The following is a 15,486-nucleotide window of genomic DNA, read 5'->3' as shown; positions in this document are numbered from 1 at the left end:
TTATATACTAATAAAGGACTGGCTTATCTAAAGCCAGTTGAGTAGCACTTGAAATGTTTGGCTCTATGAAACCTGATGTACTTATATGATTCTGTTTTCTTCAAGGTTGTGTCTTCCTGGTCGAATGTACTTATTGTAAGTCGCTTTGGATAAAAGCGTCAGCTAAATGCAATGTAATGTAATAATGCCAGATAACAAGCAGATGTACACTTTAGAGGCAAAAGGCTTAAAGAGCTTACACCATTTAAGCTATTTTCCTGCTTTTTAATACATAGTTGGCTTGCTACAAAACAACTTATTGAACAGGCTGATTATAAAAACTCCAGTGCACTATCATCATTTTCTTTTTAACGTCATCTCGGTGTCAGTGGGTGTCTGATTAGTCTTCACCTCCCTGCTCGCACTGCGCATGCGCCCTACATCCTCCTCTCCATCCACACGTCAAAGGGACTTGAAAGCTTGAATAAAGATGCTCAACGTCTCAGGTCGCTGGAGCCTTATCACCGGGTGAAACTGAGTTATCTGTAGGGACGTGCGCACACACAGAAGCAGCGTAGGTTTTTCTTAAGCTGAAAGTCTCGTGCATCCTGGTTTCGGCGCGAGGACATTCCACCGACCGACATGGAACTGAAGAAATCTATTTCGGACACCGAGCGCGCGCTCAGGAGCTACGGCGCCGTGTCGGAAACGGCATGGACAACAGACAAAGGTGAGCGTCGTGCACAAATAAAATAATATGTTGATGTAGCACCCGGAAGTGAGAAATAGCAGCTCCGTTTTGCAGCATTGTGTTTCACGTTAGCGTTGAAAGGGTTAAGTGACTCACAAAGGTTTGGGATGTATCAATATCGCCGACTCGGTGCTAGAGGGCCTATTAATTCCCACACATGCATGGTACTGTGTGATCTGTGAATTCATTTGAGGCAAGAAGCACATCACAAATAGAGCAAGCATTTTGAAACGTGTGCTTATTTCAGTCATTCTGATGCAGAAACATGAAGGAGAGCTGCTTTGAGTTCTGCTCCTCTGCTTTGATCAATAGGATATACTGGATTTCACATTTAGAAACATGGGTGTATGGCAAATAAGTTGTGAGTTTGAAGAGAGAGTTTTTCTCCTCTCTTAAGTTAGTATTTTCAAATTCAGTTGGGGCAAAAATAAGCATTACTGCATGATAATACCAGTTTCTGTTGGCACAATATAACAGGACTACTGTCCACAGCCTGAACAATGACAATAATACTGACACCTCAAACACTATGAACCTTTCTCGATGTATTCGCAATTTATCTATTTGTATTTTTCTTATAGGCTACACATCATAGGATAACATTGAGACGTTACAAACATGTAAGCAGACCTTATCATGTATGCATCAATCTCATAAGAGAGTCAAAAAGCCCAAGAAAAACAACAATGACAATACCAACCATTAAAGTACTTTATAAAACCCAAGTCAAATTAAGTTATATATATATATATATTTTAACCTTTTTTAGTTTTGGAGCAAATTAATTAGGTGTTTTTATTTTATTTAACTATTTTGCGATTTTCCAATATTTTCTTTTTGGATGACGGTTTGTAACCTATCCAAGAGCCACATCTGACGTCTTTTCAACCCACTGTCTAAAATGCAAAGATATTAAACTATGAAAAGCAGCAAATCCTCTCTTTTGGAAGCTATAATCAGACAATAATGTGTGGCCATAAAGCTCAGCAAACACAGTTCTGAAATAAACACAGCTGTGTCAGATCAGACTATTCTCTCCTATTATCGAATCCCAGGTGATGACGGGGCGCCGCTGAGTGACGCATGTGTTGACAGAAGTTACCCAGTGATAGCGTCCGTAAAGACACCTCCTGGATGGTTCCTCTGACGAAGTGACGATTATTCCTCACAGGAGAGCGGGGTGTGAAGAAACTTCTACATTAAGTCAGAGAAGGAGGGGGGGGGAAGCAGTGGTTATCTTTAGACATACATCCTGTCATTGCTTCTCTCTCTTTCTGAAATCAAGACAGGTTGATCTCTCTAAAATACTGCCTGTTTTTTTCTCCAAGTGGGGGTGTGGTCGTGCATTAGCAGTGTATACAGTGTGACTGCAGAATGTTTCAGGGGCATTGGATAATAATAATAATAATAATAATAATAAATTATATTTATATAGCGCCTTTCAAGGGACCCAAGGTCGCTGTACATGGTGGACAAACAAAACAGACAGACAATCAACGGGCAAACCAAAGAAATAACTAAAGGAAGCCAGGGGACCAGAAAAGGGCTCGGGCCCGAAGGCCAGAGTGAACAGGTGTGTTTTTAGTGATGATTTGAAGATGTCCAGGGAGGCAGCATTACGGATCTCGGCAGGAAGTGCATTCCAGAGGGTGGGGGCCGCAACACTGAACGCCATGTCACCAACAGTTCGGAGGCAAGAGCGGGGGATGGAGAGCAGGCCCGTGTCTGAGGACCGCAGACTCCGAGAAGGGGTGTAGGGATGGAGGAGGTCCGATAAGTACTGGGGGGCGAGGGTATGGAGGGACGTGAGGATGAGTGTTTTGTATTGAATCCGGGACTTGACCGGCAGCCAATGTAGGTGGATGAGGGTGGGGGTGATATGGTGCCATGGCTTGGTGTGGGTGAGAAGCCTGGCGGCAGAGTTCTGGACGTATTGGAGCCTATCCAGGGTTTTGCTGGGAACCCCGGACAGGACTCCATTGCAATAGTCCAGACGGGATGTAATGAAGGCGTGTACCAGGGATGTCACACAGATGCTGACGTTTCCCTGTTGTCAAACCCCATGTGGTCACTGCACTGTGCACAATGCAGGCTCTCTAGGCTGTTTCATTCTCATTCAATCCTAATCCTGATGTAAAGTGTTGATCCAGAAACAGGGCTTATTCATTAACAGGAGTCTGATTCACATCTGCGGCCAATGTGCAAAGCAGGGAGTGTTTGTGCAACATGGGACTAGAGATAACATGACACGTCCCTGGTGGAAAAAGCTGCTTTTAATTAGGACGTATCGAAGCTGTGTGTTTCTCGTTATGTCTTTCATGCTGAGTGAGCAGGTTGCTCAGATGAGAGGAAGCTGTTAAGACATTATTGATCTGGCTCTTTGCCACCAGTCCGGACTTAATGCAGCTCGGTCTCATTGATGGGAAGCTCGTGGCTGGAGTGTGCAGAGACAAACAAGACACAGAGGGAACAGAAAGAAACATTTCAAACCTCATCTCCAGCGTGCTGCTGCATTTCCATGATGTAAAGTGAGTTTTTTAGCCTTTTCTCAGCAGACCCTTAGGGTGAGGATTCAACTTCAGCGAAGGCACAAACGAACCAGAGCCCCCCTGTGCAGACTTCTGTCTGCGGCGGTGAGTCAGCTCTGTCCTCAGGGAGCATCCATGAAAATCCCCACAGACGCAGACTACAGCTTCTGCAAGATCACAAGCTGCTCCCCTCCTCTAATGTCACAGTGTGGATACATGTCATGCATCACATTTAAAAGCTTGGACTCTTGGATATTGTAATGGCCAACATTTAGTAGATTAAACAAGAATATAATCAATCAGTAAGAAAAGTAATTGCTACCTGCAGCCCTAATGTTTTTCAGTACCCTGACTGCAGGTATCACTTCCAGTCTCACTTTCATGCATTCATATGAAATGTTCATTTTCTTCACAAAAGTGGAAGACAACTATGACGGCTGCTATACATGTGCTATACTGAACTATAGCAGAAATACTTTGTTAAAAGAGGTACTCAAGAGATAAAGTGTTACTTCTCCCTAAACGGGGGATTGTAAGAAACAGGAATATAAACTTCTATTATGTTTCACACCCCTGAATCCTTCAATACCCATAATGCAGTCTGGCTTAATTAGACCCTCAATGCCTTGTAGACTACAAGGCAAACTGTGTAACAATGGCAGGGGGTTTCTTTTAATAAAGAGGTTAATATTTGCATATGTTCTTAGTTCCAGATCCTAAATACTGTTGATGGTGTTTGGTAAGGTCTGTTGGAAGAGCCTGTGCCGTGGTCGGTGCATCGATCAGTGCAATAAGGGTTTGGTCAGTGTTGTCGGTGGCAGGAATGGAGAATGTCAGGTTGGTGGTCCATGTCAGGGAGGAGTTAGCCAATCAGTGAGGAGCCACAGCTGGTCATTGATGTTAGTACCCAGGGTTTTTATTGTTTCCCTTCTTTAACAACCTTCTCAAAGTGCCTTCATTATATGCTTACAGGGATAAATGTATTCTAGGTTGGTTCGGATGAGGTACTTTTCAGTATGCTCGTACATTTGGAGATCCGACAGGACTATTGTAGACGAGGGCAGCAGCCAAATATATTTTAGCCACCTAAAACAAAATCAATATCAATCAAAGTGTATGCTCTATTTGGATTATTTGACCGCTTCACCTCCCTAATAGACATCCATTTCTTGACCTGAAGCTGTTATATCCATCTTCCCAAAGCCACCAGACTCCATTGACACAATCAGTTATTCGATGTTGTTGGTCTACTGCTGCATCACAACACCAAAGTCACACAATTATACCAACTAACTAACCGATAAAGGCAGCGGTAAACCAAAAAAGTACAGTATTGCTCAATGGAGTCTGGTGCATTTGAAGAGACAGATAAGTCTGATTTACCCCAACATCTTGTTTGATACTTTCCTTTTATGTCACACACACATTTTCTCCTCATCAGTGATTGCTGCCTTTTTGAGTAGAAAACAGTCTTTTGTGCTCGAAGCTCTGCTGTGACAATAACATGCAAATCACCTCTCTCAATTACACACGCTGCTTTCTCTCTGAATATCATGTTCTTGGCAGATGAGTCACGGGCTATGAGTGAGAAATGAGTCTGCCAAGTAGCTGACACTGCGAGAAAGTTTTCAACGGATTAAAAAAAGTTGCATTTGACGAATAATATCAAAGAAAATAGGAAGATAGGTAGGCAGGAGATAGGTCTCCTGCCTTTAAAGCATCCTTTGTATTCCTCCTTATCATTTCTTTACACATGTGTACTCAAAATGCCTTATTAAAGCATCCTTTGTATTCCTCCTTATCATTTCTTTACACATGTGTACTCATTCCTCCTCATTTTTGTACTAATTCGTTTTTCCTTACCTCCCTCTGCCCCCCAGGTCATTCAGATGTGTCCATGGCGGAGAGCACCATGGCTCCAGAGGAGATCGAGGTGGAGATGGCTCGGATCCAGCGCCTGCGAGAGGTCCTGGTGCGCCGGGAGTCAGAGCTGCGCTTCATGTGAGTTAATGAACTGTCAATTTCTGCGTGTTTTTCACACCAAACGTGTGACAAAGATAGAATCTATAAGGTGTCATAACAACTCCTCCTCGAGTGGATAATGAGGTTGACATGGCGCACGATTGAAGTCTGCTGTTTAAGAGACAGAGGGAGGCCATTGATTATGCAGAGGACTGGACATGCCAATAGCAGCTGAGTGAGTCACCGTGATGAACTCGTTGGCTTCTCATCAGCCTCAAGGATTATGGATCAGTGTTTGGGAATACACTCTGTATTTCTTCCTCTGTATCCGTCACCGTATTTATCATAGGGAAGTGTGTCTGTGCTTTTTGTGAAGCATGGCGACATAAATATGAGGAATATAGTTAATATGTTGATGAGACTAATATTGAGTGTAATACTAAGCAGTAGAATATCCAGAGAATACTGGAAACGTCCTGTCTTCCAGTGCTTGTGTGCTGTTGGTTATTTTAAAACAGGCAGCAGAAAATCCCAAATCCATCAAATTCAAAATGAAAAACAATCCCACATCCTAAATTATTATTATGTAAGACAAGGAATAGCAGCAATTTCTGACGTTAAAGCAGACAAAACCATTGAATATTGTCATTTTTGCTGTAAAATGACTTAATAATGATTGATTATTACATTACATTACATTACATTGCATTTAGCTGACGCTTTTATCCAAAGCGACTTACAATAAGTACATTCGACCAGGAAGACACAACCTTGAAGAAAACAGAATCATATAAGTACATCGGGTTTCATAGAGCCAAACATTTCAAGTGCTACTCAACTGGCTTTAGGTAAGCCAGTCCTTTATTAGTATAAAAGTGCTTCGTTAATAGTTCTATCGCTCGAAGTGGAGTCGAAAGAGATGAGTTTTCAGTTTGCGCCGGAAGATGTGCAAGCTATCTGCCGTCCTGATGTCAATGGGGAGCTCATTCCACCATCTTGGAGCCAGGACAGCAAACCCACGTGTTTTCGCCGATGGGAACTTGGGTCCCCCTCGCAGCGAGGGCGCAACGAGTCGTTTGGCTGATGCAGAGCGTAGTGCACGCGCTGGGGTGTACGGTTTAACCATGTCCTGGATGTAGGAAGGGCCAGATCCATTCTTATTATTGTGTGATTATAACACATTCATTTAATTTTAATTAACTACTTCTACTACTAGTACTTGTAGGGTTCAACAGAACCAAGTATTTGACCACATCCTTTGTATTTAAAATACCTTTAACATGTTGGATTAAGTATCTGTACATTACAGACAATGTTGCAAATCAAAGAGGAGGATCATTTTGGTATCAATAAAATAAAATTACATTTTTGGGGATTTTGTCATTAAAAATGTCTGTGAAGTTTCTCTATTTCATTTTGAAGACTATAGGATCACAATATGTATTGATAGGAGATTCAATGTTCCAAACATTCAATTGCAGCGTAGCTTAAGAGCTGTTTCACTGTGCCATTTTGTTACTGAGCTGAACATATTTATTGTTTTGTAACATATTTAGCAAATGTTGTTATTTTGTGAAGGACAAATGTATGTTTTCCTTTCAAATACCAATTTAAATGAACACAGAAAATTACAATAAAGAAAGCGGCTCTACTTCTGCCTCTAAAACTGAATTGAGAGAAATAGATGGTAGTTGTTTTGTCATCTTGAAACTGTATCACATGACTCAACGAGCAGGACAGTGTATTCTGTGGGTCGTTGCACCCTAACAACACGGCGTGATGGTCGGGGTGTCCAACATCAGAGAGCTCTCTCAGTGTTAGAAGCAAATGTACGCCTCCACTCGAAAGGCTTCATTAGGCCGCCACGCTGCTTACTGCTTACGTCTCTGTTGTCAGGCTCAGTGTGACTCAAGAAGTGCACACACACACACACACACACACACACACACACACACACACACACACACACACACACACACACACGCAGAGTAGCAGATGGAGTGTCAGAGTGCAGAAGCTGCTGGAATCCACAGATAGCACTGAGAGACTGAAACAGAAAAACAGAGAGAGAGGAGGAGAAAGAAACTGAAGGGAGGGGTCAAAAGGGGAGAGAGGAAGAGGAGGGAAGTGTAAAACGGAGCAACAGGGAGGAGGAGGAGGAGGAGGAGGAGGAGGAGGAGGAGGAGGAGAGGAGGAGGAGGAGGAGGAGGAGGAGGAGGAGGAGGATGATGATGATGATGATGAGTCATCGGTGATCTATCGCAGGCAGAATGAAATCTGTGGTAGCTGTCACAGCTCCGCAGAGAGAGAGAGAAAGGCAGGGATTTAAGGAGGAAGAGGGGGAAACATGGAGCCCCCTGAGGGTGAGACATCAGGGCTGCAGGGGGCTCAGGGAGTGGGGGGCTTTGATTGATGTTGCATGTTCTTCATCCGCACACACTCTGAGGCACCGGCCTGTGATGTCTTAATGACAGGGACAAGAGGGGATTCTACAGCACAGCAGCAGGGATCAGCAGCGCTGAAATGATTTCTACACTAATCCATTATTCAATCAACATAACAGTCCATTTATGGCTTGTACAATAGAGGATTTCAAGGTTTATATCAATTGTTCACCCAAGGCTATATCATATCTCTATTGATCTGTGTTTCGAAGAAGTGTTGCTATTTCATTCATTCATCGAGATCGGCCGATACTCACTCTCTACCGATCGATCGGTGCTCTCTAAACATGCCGATCGCGAGAGCCGATCGCATGACGTAAAATACATGACACTTTTCTCTGTGTGCGGCAAAACAAGCTCGCCAAAATGGCTTCACCGGTCTGGCTTTATTTTAAGGTGTCCGAAAAAGAAAGTAAAATAGCGGAATGCAACGTGTGTGTGAAGCAGAAATCCTGCAGCTCCGCCTGCCGGACCGGTGAGCGGAACGAAACACACACTGAGAGTTAGACCTAACACACTTAGCTATTTTATCTACCTCTGGAACAAGCTAAACTAGTTATAAATATATGTATTCTTCACTGTCGGGTCACTCATTACTGGATCAGTGAGCTGCGTGAGATACTGACAGGAGAGGGGGAGCGAGAGAGGGAGAGTGGAAAAGAGAGCGCTTCCGCTCATTTCTCCCGTTATTATCCAAAGTTAATGTAAACTTGAATAATGTACATCATTTGAATGTAATAATTAAGTTGATTGTTGTTTGTGGAAGCGCCAGTGAATGAGCCCCATTAACTGAGTTTTAAACATCACTTTAAATGGAAGATTTAAAGTGATGTTTAAATCTTCCACTTAGGCCCACTCGATCGGTATCGGCCGATACTGATTCCGGCGATCGGCCCCAAAATTGGCGATCGGAGCATCCCTAATTTCAAAGCTTCAAAAGCTTTATTGTCATATGCACTGTAGCCAAAGTATAGTTTGGGCAAGTCCCATGCTCCTTCAACAATGCAACTTAAATATACATATTATACGTAAGACATAAAACATAAATAAGATAAATAAAATAGGGAATGTTGCAAAAGACCAATGTGCAAGTAAATGCAGTCAACTTTATACTATAAGTTATGAAGTCACAGGCATTTAACAGTCATTTGTTTAATACTTTTCAAATTGGAATGTTTTGGACATTTTCTTTTAAAATAAGCTAAATACTTTGAAAAGAAGCTATTTAAAAACAATTGAGATTTCTGATAAATTAAATGTGTAGTTTAAAAAATAGGCATTCTACTTGAATACACTCCCTCTTTCTACATCTGTTTTATTCTCAAGGCGTAGTGAGATCTTTTACATCAAACAACATCCTCAAATCAATAATAGGGTTAAAGTGCAGCACCTCTTTTCACCCTCTGTTTGAAACCAGAGCCCAGTCTGCTCTGATTGGTTAGCTGTCCGGCTCTGTTGTGATTGTCAACTGCTTAGAGATGTCCTGCCACTTAGCCAATCACGTACAACGTGTTCGAGTGCTAGCCAATAGAAGTGTAACATAGTGATGTCACTAGGTTACGGAAGTAAACAAAGGAGAACCAAAACTATAAAACACACTACAGGAAAGGGCAAACCTTGTATAATCAAAATCAAGTCAAAAGTCAAAGTCAACTGAATCTTTGTTTTAGTGACCATTTTACAATGGTTTTCTGAAAGATGTTGCTCTCTTCTTTTATAACATGTTATTTATTTACAACTTTATTGTCAATCTTTCAGTTTGTGTGTACAGACAGAGATCGAAATACCGTTTCTAACAATCCCGAATACAATAATGTATATATAGCCTCATATTCAAGTTTTACAAATAAATGTTGTGCTTTTTGCAATTGACAGAATTGTTCACATTGAAACACATTGTGTGCATAGATCCTTCCCGCAGATTGTTCAGTTGAAGTCTGTTTTTGTTCCAGGGTTCAGGAAGCAGCTATAATAAAATCATCTTTCCTGTGATGTAAGCCAGATATTCACTGTTTTCTCTCTCTCTTCATAGGATGGATGACATTCAGCTCTGCAAAGACATCATGAGTTTAAAGCAGGAGCTGAGACAGATTGTCACAGCACCAGGTACACTTCAAACGCACATATATTTATATATTTCCTGCAGCAGCATATCAGAAAATAAACCTCTCAGAATCGATCTTCTGTGTGGAAAACTCTCCACGCTCCCTGTTTGGACTCGAAAATAGAGTTTTTGGCATTCAGTGCTTCTGTTTGCAGCTTGCCAGCATCTCATAACCTCAGCAGGCGGCATGGTTGATGTATAGGGAGAGTCATGGAGCTAAACTACGGAGGATTGATGGTGAGTCTCAGGGACGAGCTGGAAACACGAGGCAGAGATTATCATACTCATGCATCGTCACTGTGAAGGCAATATGAGCTGAGGGAGGCGTTCCAGGCAAGGTGTCCACAATGAATATCCGTAAACACGTTCTTCTTGGATGTTTCTGTGGTGTGTTTGTGGCGCCGAGTACATCATCAAATATTGGTTTACCTCCATAGTGAGTCCCGGTGTTATCTGTACCTGAAATGCAGCGAGAATGTGACATTAGATGAGTGTATGAGCAGGAGGGGATGGTGTTGTGTTCAAAGACACACCCACACACACCCACACACACACACACACACACACACACACACACACACACACACACACACACACACACACACACACACACACACACACACACACACACACACACACACACACAGTCAAAAGATACATGTACAGTATGTCCATAAGCTGCTTTGGGTAAAGCATCAGTGACAGGCGAATCACAGGGTGTTTTCTAAAGCATTGGCAAAATAATATCCAATGTGCAGAGGGAAGGAAAAAAAACTGAAGTTTATGTATGAAAACATTTCCTGATCTGAGCTCATTTGATTCAGGGCTGCATTCGGATTTTAAAGGGGCCTTATTATGCTACATTTCAGGTTTCATATTTGTATTTTATGCCTCTAATGTGACATGTTTACATGCTTTAATGTTCAAAAAGCTCTTTCTTTTTTAAATGACTGAGTTCATGAATCCTCCCAGTGCAACCCCACCTGCCTCTAATCTCCAAACAGAATTGAAACAATCGAAACGTTATCTATCTTTAAAGTTTCCTGAGGAGCATTGACCAAGCCACACAGTTTGGACAAGTAACCTGAATGTAAATATTATTCGTTTTTCTATAACAAACTCCACAGGTCACCTTTAAGTTTGCTAACAGTAGCTAGCATTAGCCTACATTAGCCACAGATCATTTCAAGCCAAGTAAGGCTGTAGATGAAAAGTTATTGAATTGAGCAAGGGTGCATTTCATATGTGTTTTTTATTTCAAAATATTAATAATATGGTTTCTACTAAAGAGCTTTCAACCTTTACTTTTGAATGACATTTTCTCCAAAATGTCAGGAATAACAGTTGATCTTTTATTAAGTATCACTGAAATCTGCCCGTACAATTTCCCCTATGCGCTGTGATTGTGGAATAAAAACATCCCTAAAAATTCCTAGAAACCAATTCCAGAGGACATGACCTCACTGTCTCAATGGTGTCTGCCCCTTTAATTAGATTGTAATATATTGTAATGTGTTCCTATTAATCTGTCCGCCCTCTGTGCATTCTGGATTACCGGTCACACAAAAACTGTCCCTTATTGACATTCTTGTGAGCCACTGGGGCCTCATGTATGCTGTTGCTAGGGGGACAGGCAGCCCATTACTGCACTCACACGGCACAATGAGTCACGTGAGCCTCTCCTTTCCTCTGACATTGGGATGTATCCGCTGTAGCCCCCGCGCCCCTCAGATTGTTCTGCCCCCAGGGGAAAAACACACCGAGCTGCACTGCTCCACTTTGCTTCCTGACGGGAGAAAGAGCTGATGTTAGCAGTCGTTTTTCAAACCCCCTCCTCGCCCATACATACCGGCAGCAGAGTCAGAAAACCTGTGTGTGTGTTTTCTGTGCTTTGGAGCGTGAAGGTTGGAAAAGTTAGACAAGGCAAAGAGGAAGCAGCGTTCATATTGAAGATCTCTGGCTGTGAAGGCAAAACCATTCACAAAATGACATCTCTTTAGCATTTCCATAATAAAGTCATTGCCTTTATTCTTATCAATTATTAATAGGGGAGAATTAAGGGTCTGCTCGTGACGTGACTCAGCTGACTTTGCTATAAGGTCAGCTTGTTAAGGTCAGTTGCGAGTAACAAAATGTACCTCTATTAATATTTAATGTGAGGATATTACGGTTTAAATCAGTCTGCTTGTCCCTTCAGTCGTCCATTATTATTGTTTTGTGTTTGTGTGACTTTCATGTTCCCTTACCTCCCCAGAGAAAGAGAGAAACAAGAAGCAGAGGCAGCGGGAAGAAGAGTTGATCCTGAAGATCCATAAGCTGGTGCAGAAGAGGGATTTCCTGGTGGACGACGCAGAGGTGGAGAGATTAAGGTACAGCGCTCCCACACACACACACACACACACACATACACACACACACACACACACTAAAACGTATACACAGACAGCTGAATGTGTGTTTACTGACAGTGTCGGGTTGAACTGCATACACTGTGTCTGCACTTGAAAGACATAGGATGGTTGAGAAACAGCAGGAAGGAGACAAGAAATGTGAGCATGGGGGGGTCAGTTCATCATCACATTGCTGCCTGTGTGTGTGTGTGTGTGTGTGTGTGTGTGTGTGTGTGTGTGTGTGTGTGTGTGTGTGTGTGTGTGTGTGTGTGTGTGAGTGAGAGAGTGTGTGGGAGGCTGACTAATAACCATGGCTCTGTATTGTCATCTCTTCCCTTGCCCCCACATAGTGTCACACGGAGATAACGGTTGTGATATTAAATCATGTTACATTTCTGTGCAATTACAAAGGTTAATTTAAAAAGTGGGTAATCAAATTTGCTTCTGTTTTGGGTATTTCAATTATTTAATCATTGTTATTCTCTACGAGTCACCACAGTAAAGTGTGTAACATTGTGTTATGTTGTCAAAATCAAAGCAGCGTGAAGCTCTAGCTTGTGCTTCTCTAATATCGTCATTACACTCAAGGCACAACAATTAGACATTTCGACCTGAGCATGGTGCTGAGGGGAAGGGTCAGCAAAATGAACAGTTCATACAGAAAATCTAATAGTTATCAAGATTTTTTATCCAGAATAAATATCTGTTTCTAGAATAGTCATTACAATCTTTGGGATTCATTCCCTGCCGGCCATGGATACCATGTACCAAATATAAAATACTGTTATTGCAAAACAGCTATGCATTAAATAATTATTTCCATTGTTTTGAATTGTTTAAAAACTTTTTTTTTAAAACACCCTTTTCTACGTTTTTGAACAAATGTGTAATTTGGTTCGCAAAAAAACAATGGTGTAAATAGTTTTTGAGATTTGTAGATACATTTAACCCAATTAAAATGTTTGCACTTTACAAACAAAAGACCAAAAAGAATAAATATAATATGAGGATTAAAAACTAAACTAAAACACACACAAACACTTGAACTAGCTGTGTGTGAATAACACGGTAAAAGTTGTAATCTTGTTGTATGGGGAACAAAATAAATAAAAATATAATAATACTTTAATTAATCCATACAAAAATTCCGTTAGCATGTTTTGCATCCTGTGGAGTTATCTTACCTCTGGCTAACAAAAGCACAGGTTTAACTTACAACACATTGGCTCTATTTAGGTGTCCCAGTAAGTAATGACAGTCAGCCAGCCTGCACAATGCCAGGACCCTGAAACCTAAACAGCCAAATAGACCTTAGCAATCACCATTTTATAACCTCACACATAAAGGGTTTTCTGAGAAAAGGCCCAGAAGAGGTACAAACTGCGGGTCAGGTACATAAGGTCCGGTGACTAACAGTAAAAGCAGCCTGTTCTGTTGCATTGTATTCAAACAGCTGATCATGTGACTGTATGTAAATCACAGGGAGCAAGAGGAGGACAAGGAGATGGCCGAGTACCTGAGACTGAAGCTGATGCCTCTGGAGAAGAAACTCAAAGCCACACAAAGTGAGTTTACACAAACACACACTCAGAGTAGGAGTATTGTTCACTTTTGATCTGATTTATTTGTCCTCTTTCTTTATGGCAAGATGCTGCAAAGCCGAAGAGACAAATCCCAGAGCCACCTCCCAACAAGCCGTCCATCACCAAGTCAGGAGTGGCCGTCATCAAGGACTGCTGTGGAGCCACGCAGTGTGCCGTCATGTAACCGCTAAGACCCCGTATCAGAAACACTCACATCGCATCACACGTCATCCATCACTTCCTGTAACTCAGAGAACCTCGGCTAACTGCTTTCTCCTCGCATCTGTTCAGGAAGCAGGTTTGTAATTGGGTCAGGGAAGGGGAATTGTAAATAAAATACTGATCAATACACATCTTTAATTAGACCCATCATGAAACGTTCCTTTAAGATGACAATATGGTCTGTGATCATGTGGTCGAGTGGAGCCATTTGCAGAACTACAAGCACAATGTCCAAACGGTGAAATATAAATGCTGGCGATCTCTGTCTGACAGGAGAAAATAAACATCTGTTATCGTCCCGTCATGATGGACAACGGGGATTTATTCCTCCATCACAGCCCTTTATCAACCAGTGAACCTTTTCACTTAAGGAAACCCACAAATCGGCTTTTGTACTGGAGCTAAGCAATCATTGTGACTCCATGCAATGGCTCGGACATCAATTTAATCCTCTGCTATTCTGTAATATCTGATGTGCTTGATTTAAAACTTTGACAGTCAAAAAATATTTGGTAGTTATTGAAGATAAACATTTAAAAACACAGAAAATACTTACGGAAAATGTTCTTCGGTGACAAAAACTCCATTGAAATGTTGCTATAAAATGTGGTCATCACAGGTTAGTTTCCAAACATTTGCATTTCACTCTACAAAGGCCACTTCTTAATGGCAGTACATCTAAACATGACCCATTATTGTAGCGTGGTATCCACTGGTTCACAACAATTATTACTCTGGTTAACCTTATAGGAATCCCTGAGAGGCAAATGAGAACAAATTATTCTGATTATCCATTTTTTAAGTTTGATTTAAATGCTAAGCTAAATTATGACTGTGATGTCTTTTGATGTCTAATTATGCATCTTTGTCTCTAATCTGCCATTAGGAAAAATACAAATGCTTCACGTCCCGTTTAGAACATGAAATCAGCCTCTTGTGGCCAAAAAGAGTATTGCAACAATGCATAAACATTTCTTTTGATTCTGACAACTTACCATAGTCATAAACACTGAAGAAATAACATTTAAGAGTGAGGTGGATCACCATGATCATCTTCTTTTCATTTCTCTGAGATTGTGTAACTATATAACATCAATTCATCTTCTTTTTTGATAAACATGGTGGGATATTATATTGAATGATTTTAAATGATCCACTACACTTGCTCATCCTCGAGTCACCACATCAATATTGACTGTGGTAGTATGTCATTATCCATATTCCTAACAAATCTTTGCATCCTATTAATTTCTTCGTGCGTTTTTCTGATAAAACACCAGGAACTGAATGCAACTCTTGTAAATGCCTACAATAGACGTGTATGTTTGAGTGTATTATGACTTTAGTGACTCCTGTCAAGCAAAGTGTTGCCCTTTGTCACCTTCCTTCTGATGACTTGGCATTCTGTAGTAGTGAATTTATGAAGGTCCTAATGTTGAATATTGAACAAATATGCAGAAAATAAGCTGAAACTACCTGTACATACATGTTTAAATAAAGAGCATCTTTCAGGAAACACACTG

General features: G+C 41.3%; 1 protein-coding gene across 1 annotated transcript; it reads left to right on the top strand.

The window, feature by feature from the left end:
* The first annotated feature begins 407 nt into the window (after nt 1–407).
* bmerb1 (bMERB domain containing 1) lies at nt 408–15,479 on the top strand. The gene is made up of 6 exons (XM_034202397.1): nt 408–709; nt 5,139–5,259; nt 9,697–9,770; nt 12,023–12,137; nt 13,641–13,723; nt 13,807–15,479. The coding sequence occupies exons 1-6, from the start codon at nt 622–624 to the stop codon at nt 13,923–13,925; spliced, it is 600 nt and encodes a 199-aa protein (XP_034058288.1). The 5' UTR covers nt 408–621; the 3' UTR covers nt 13,926–15,479.
* Nucleotides 15,480–15,486: the final 7 nt, after the last annotated feature.

The sequence above is a fragment of the Gymnodraco acuticeps genome, unplaced genomic scaffold, assembly GCF_902827175.1.
Source record: "Gymnodraco acuticeps unplaced genomic scaffold, fGymAcu1.1, whole genome shotgun sequence".
NCBI classification, from domain to species: Eukaryota; Metazoa; Chordata; class Actinopteri; order Perciformes; family Bathydraconidae; genus Gymnodraco; species Gymnodraco acuticeps.
This window is presented reverse-complemented; position numbering and strand designations above follow the sequence as displayed.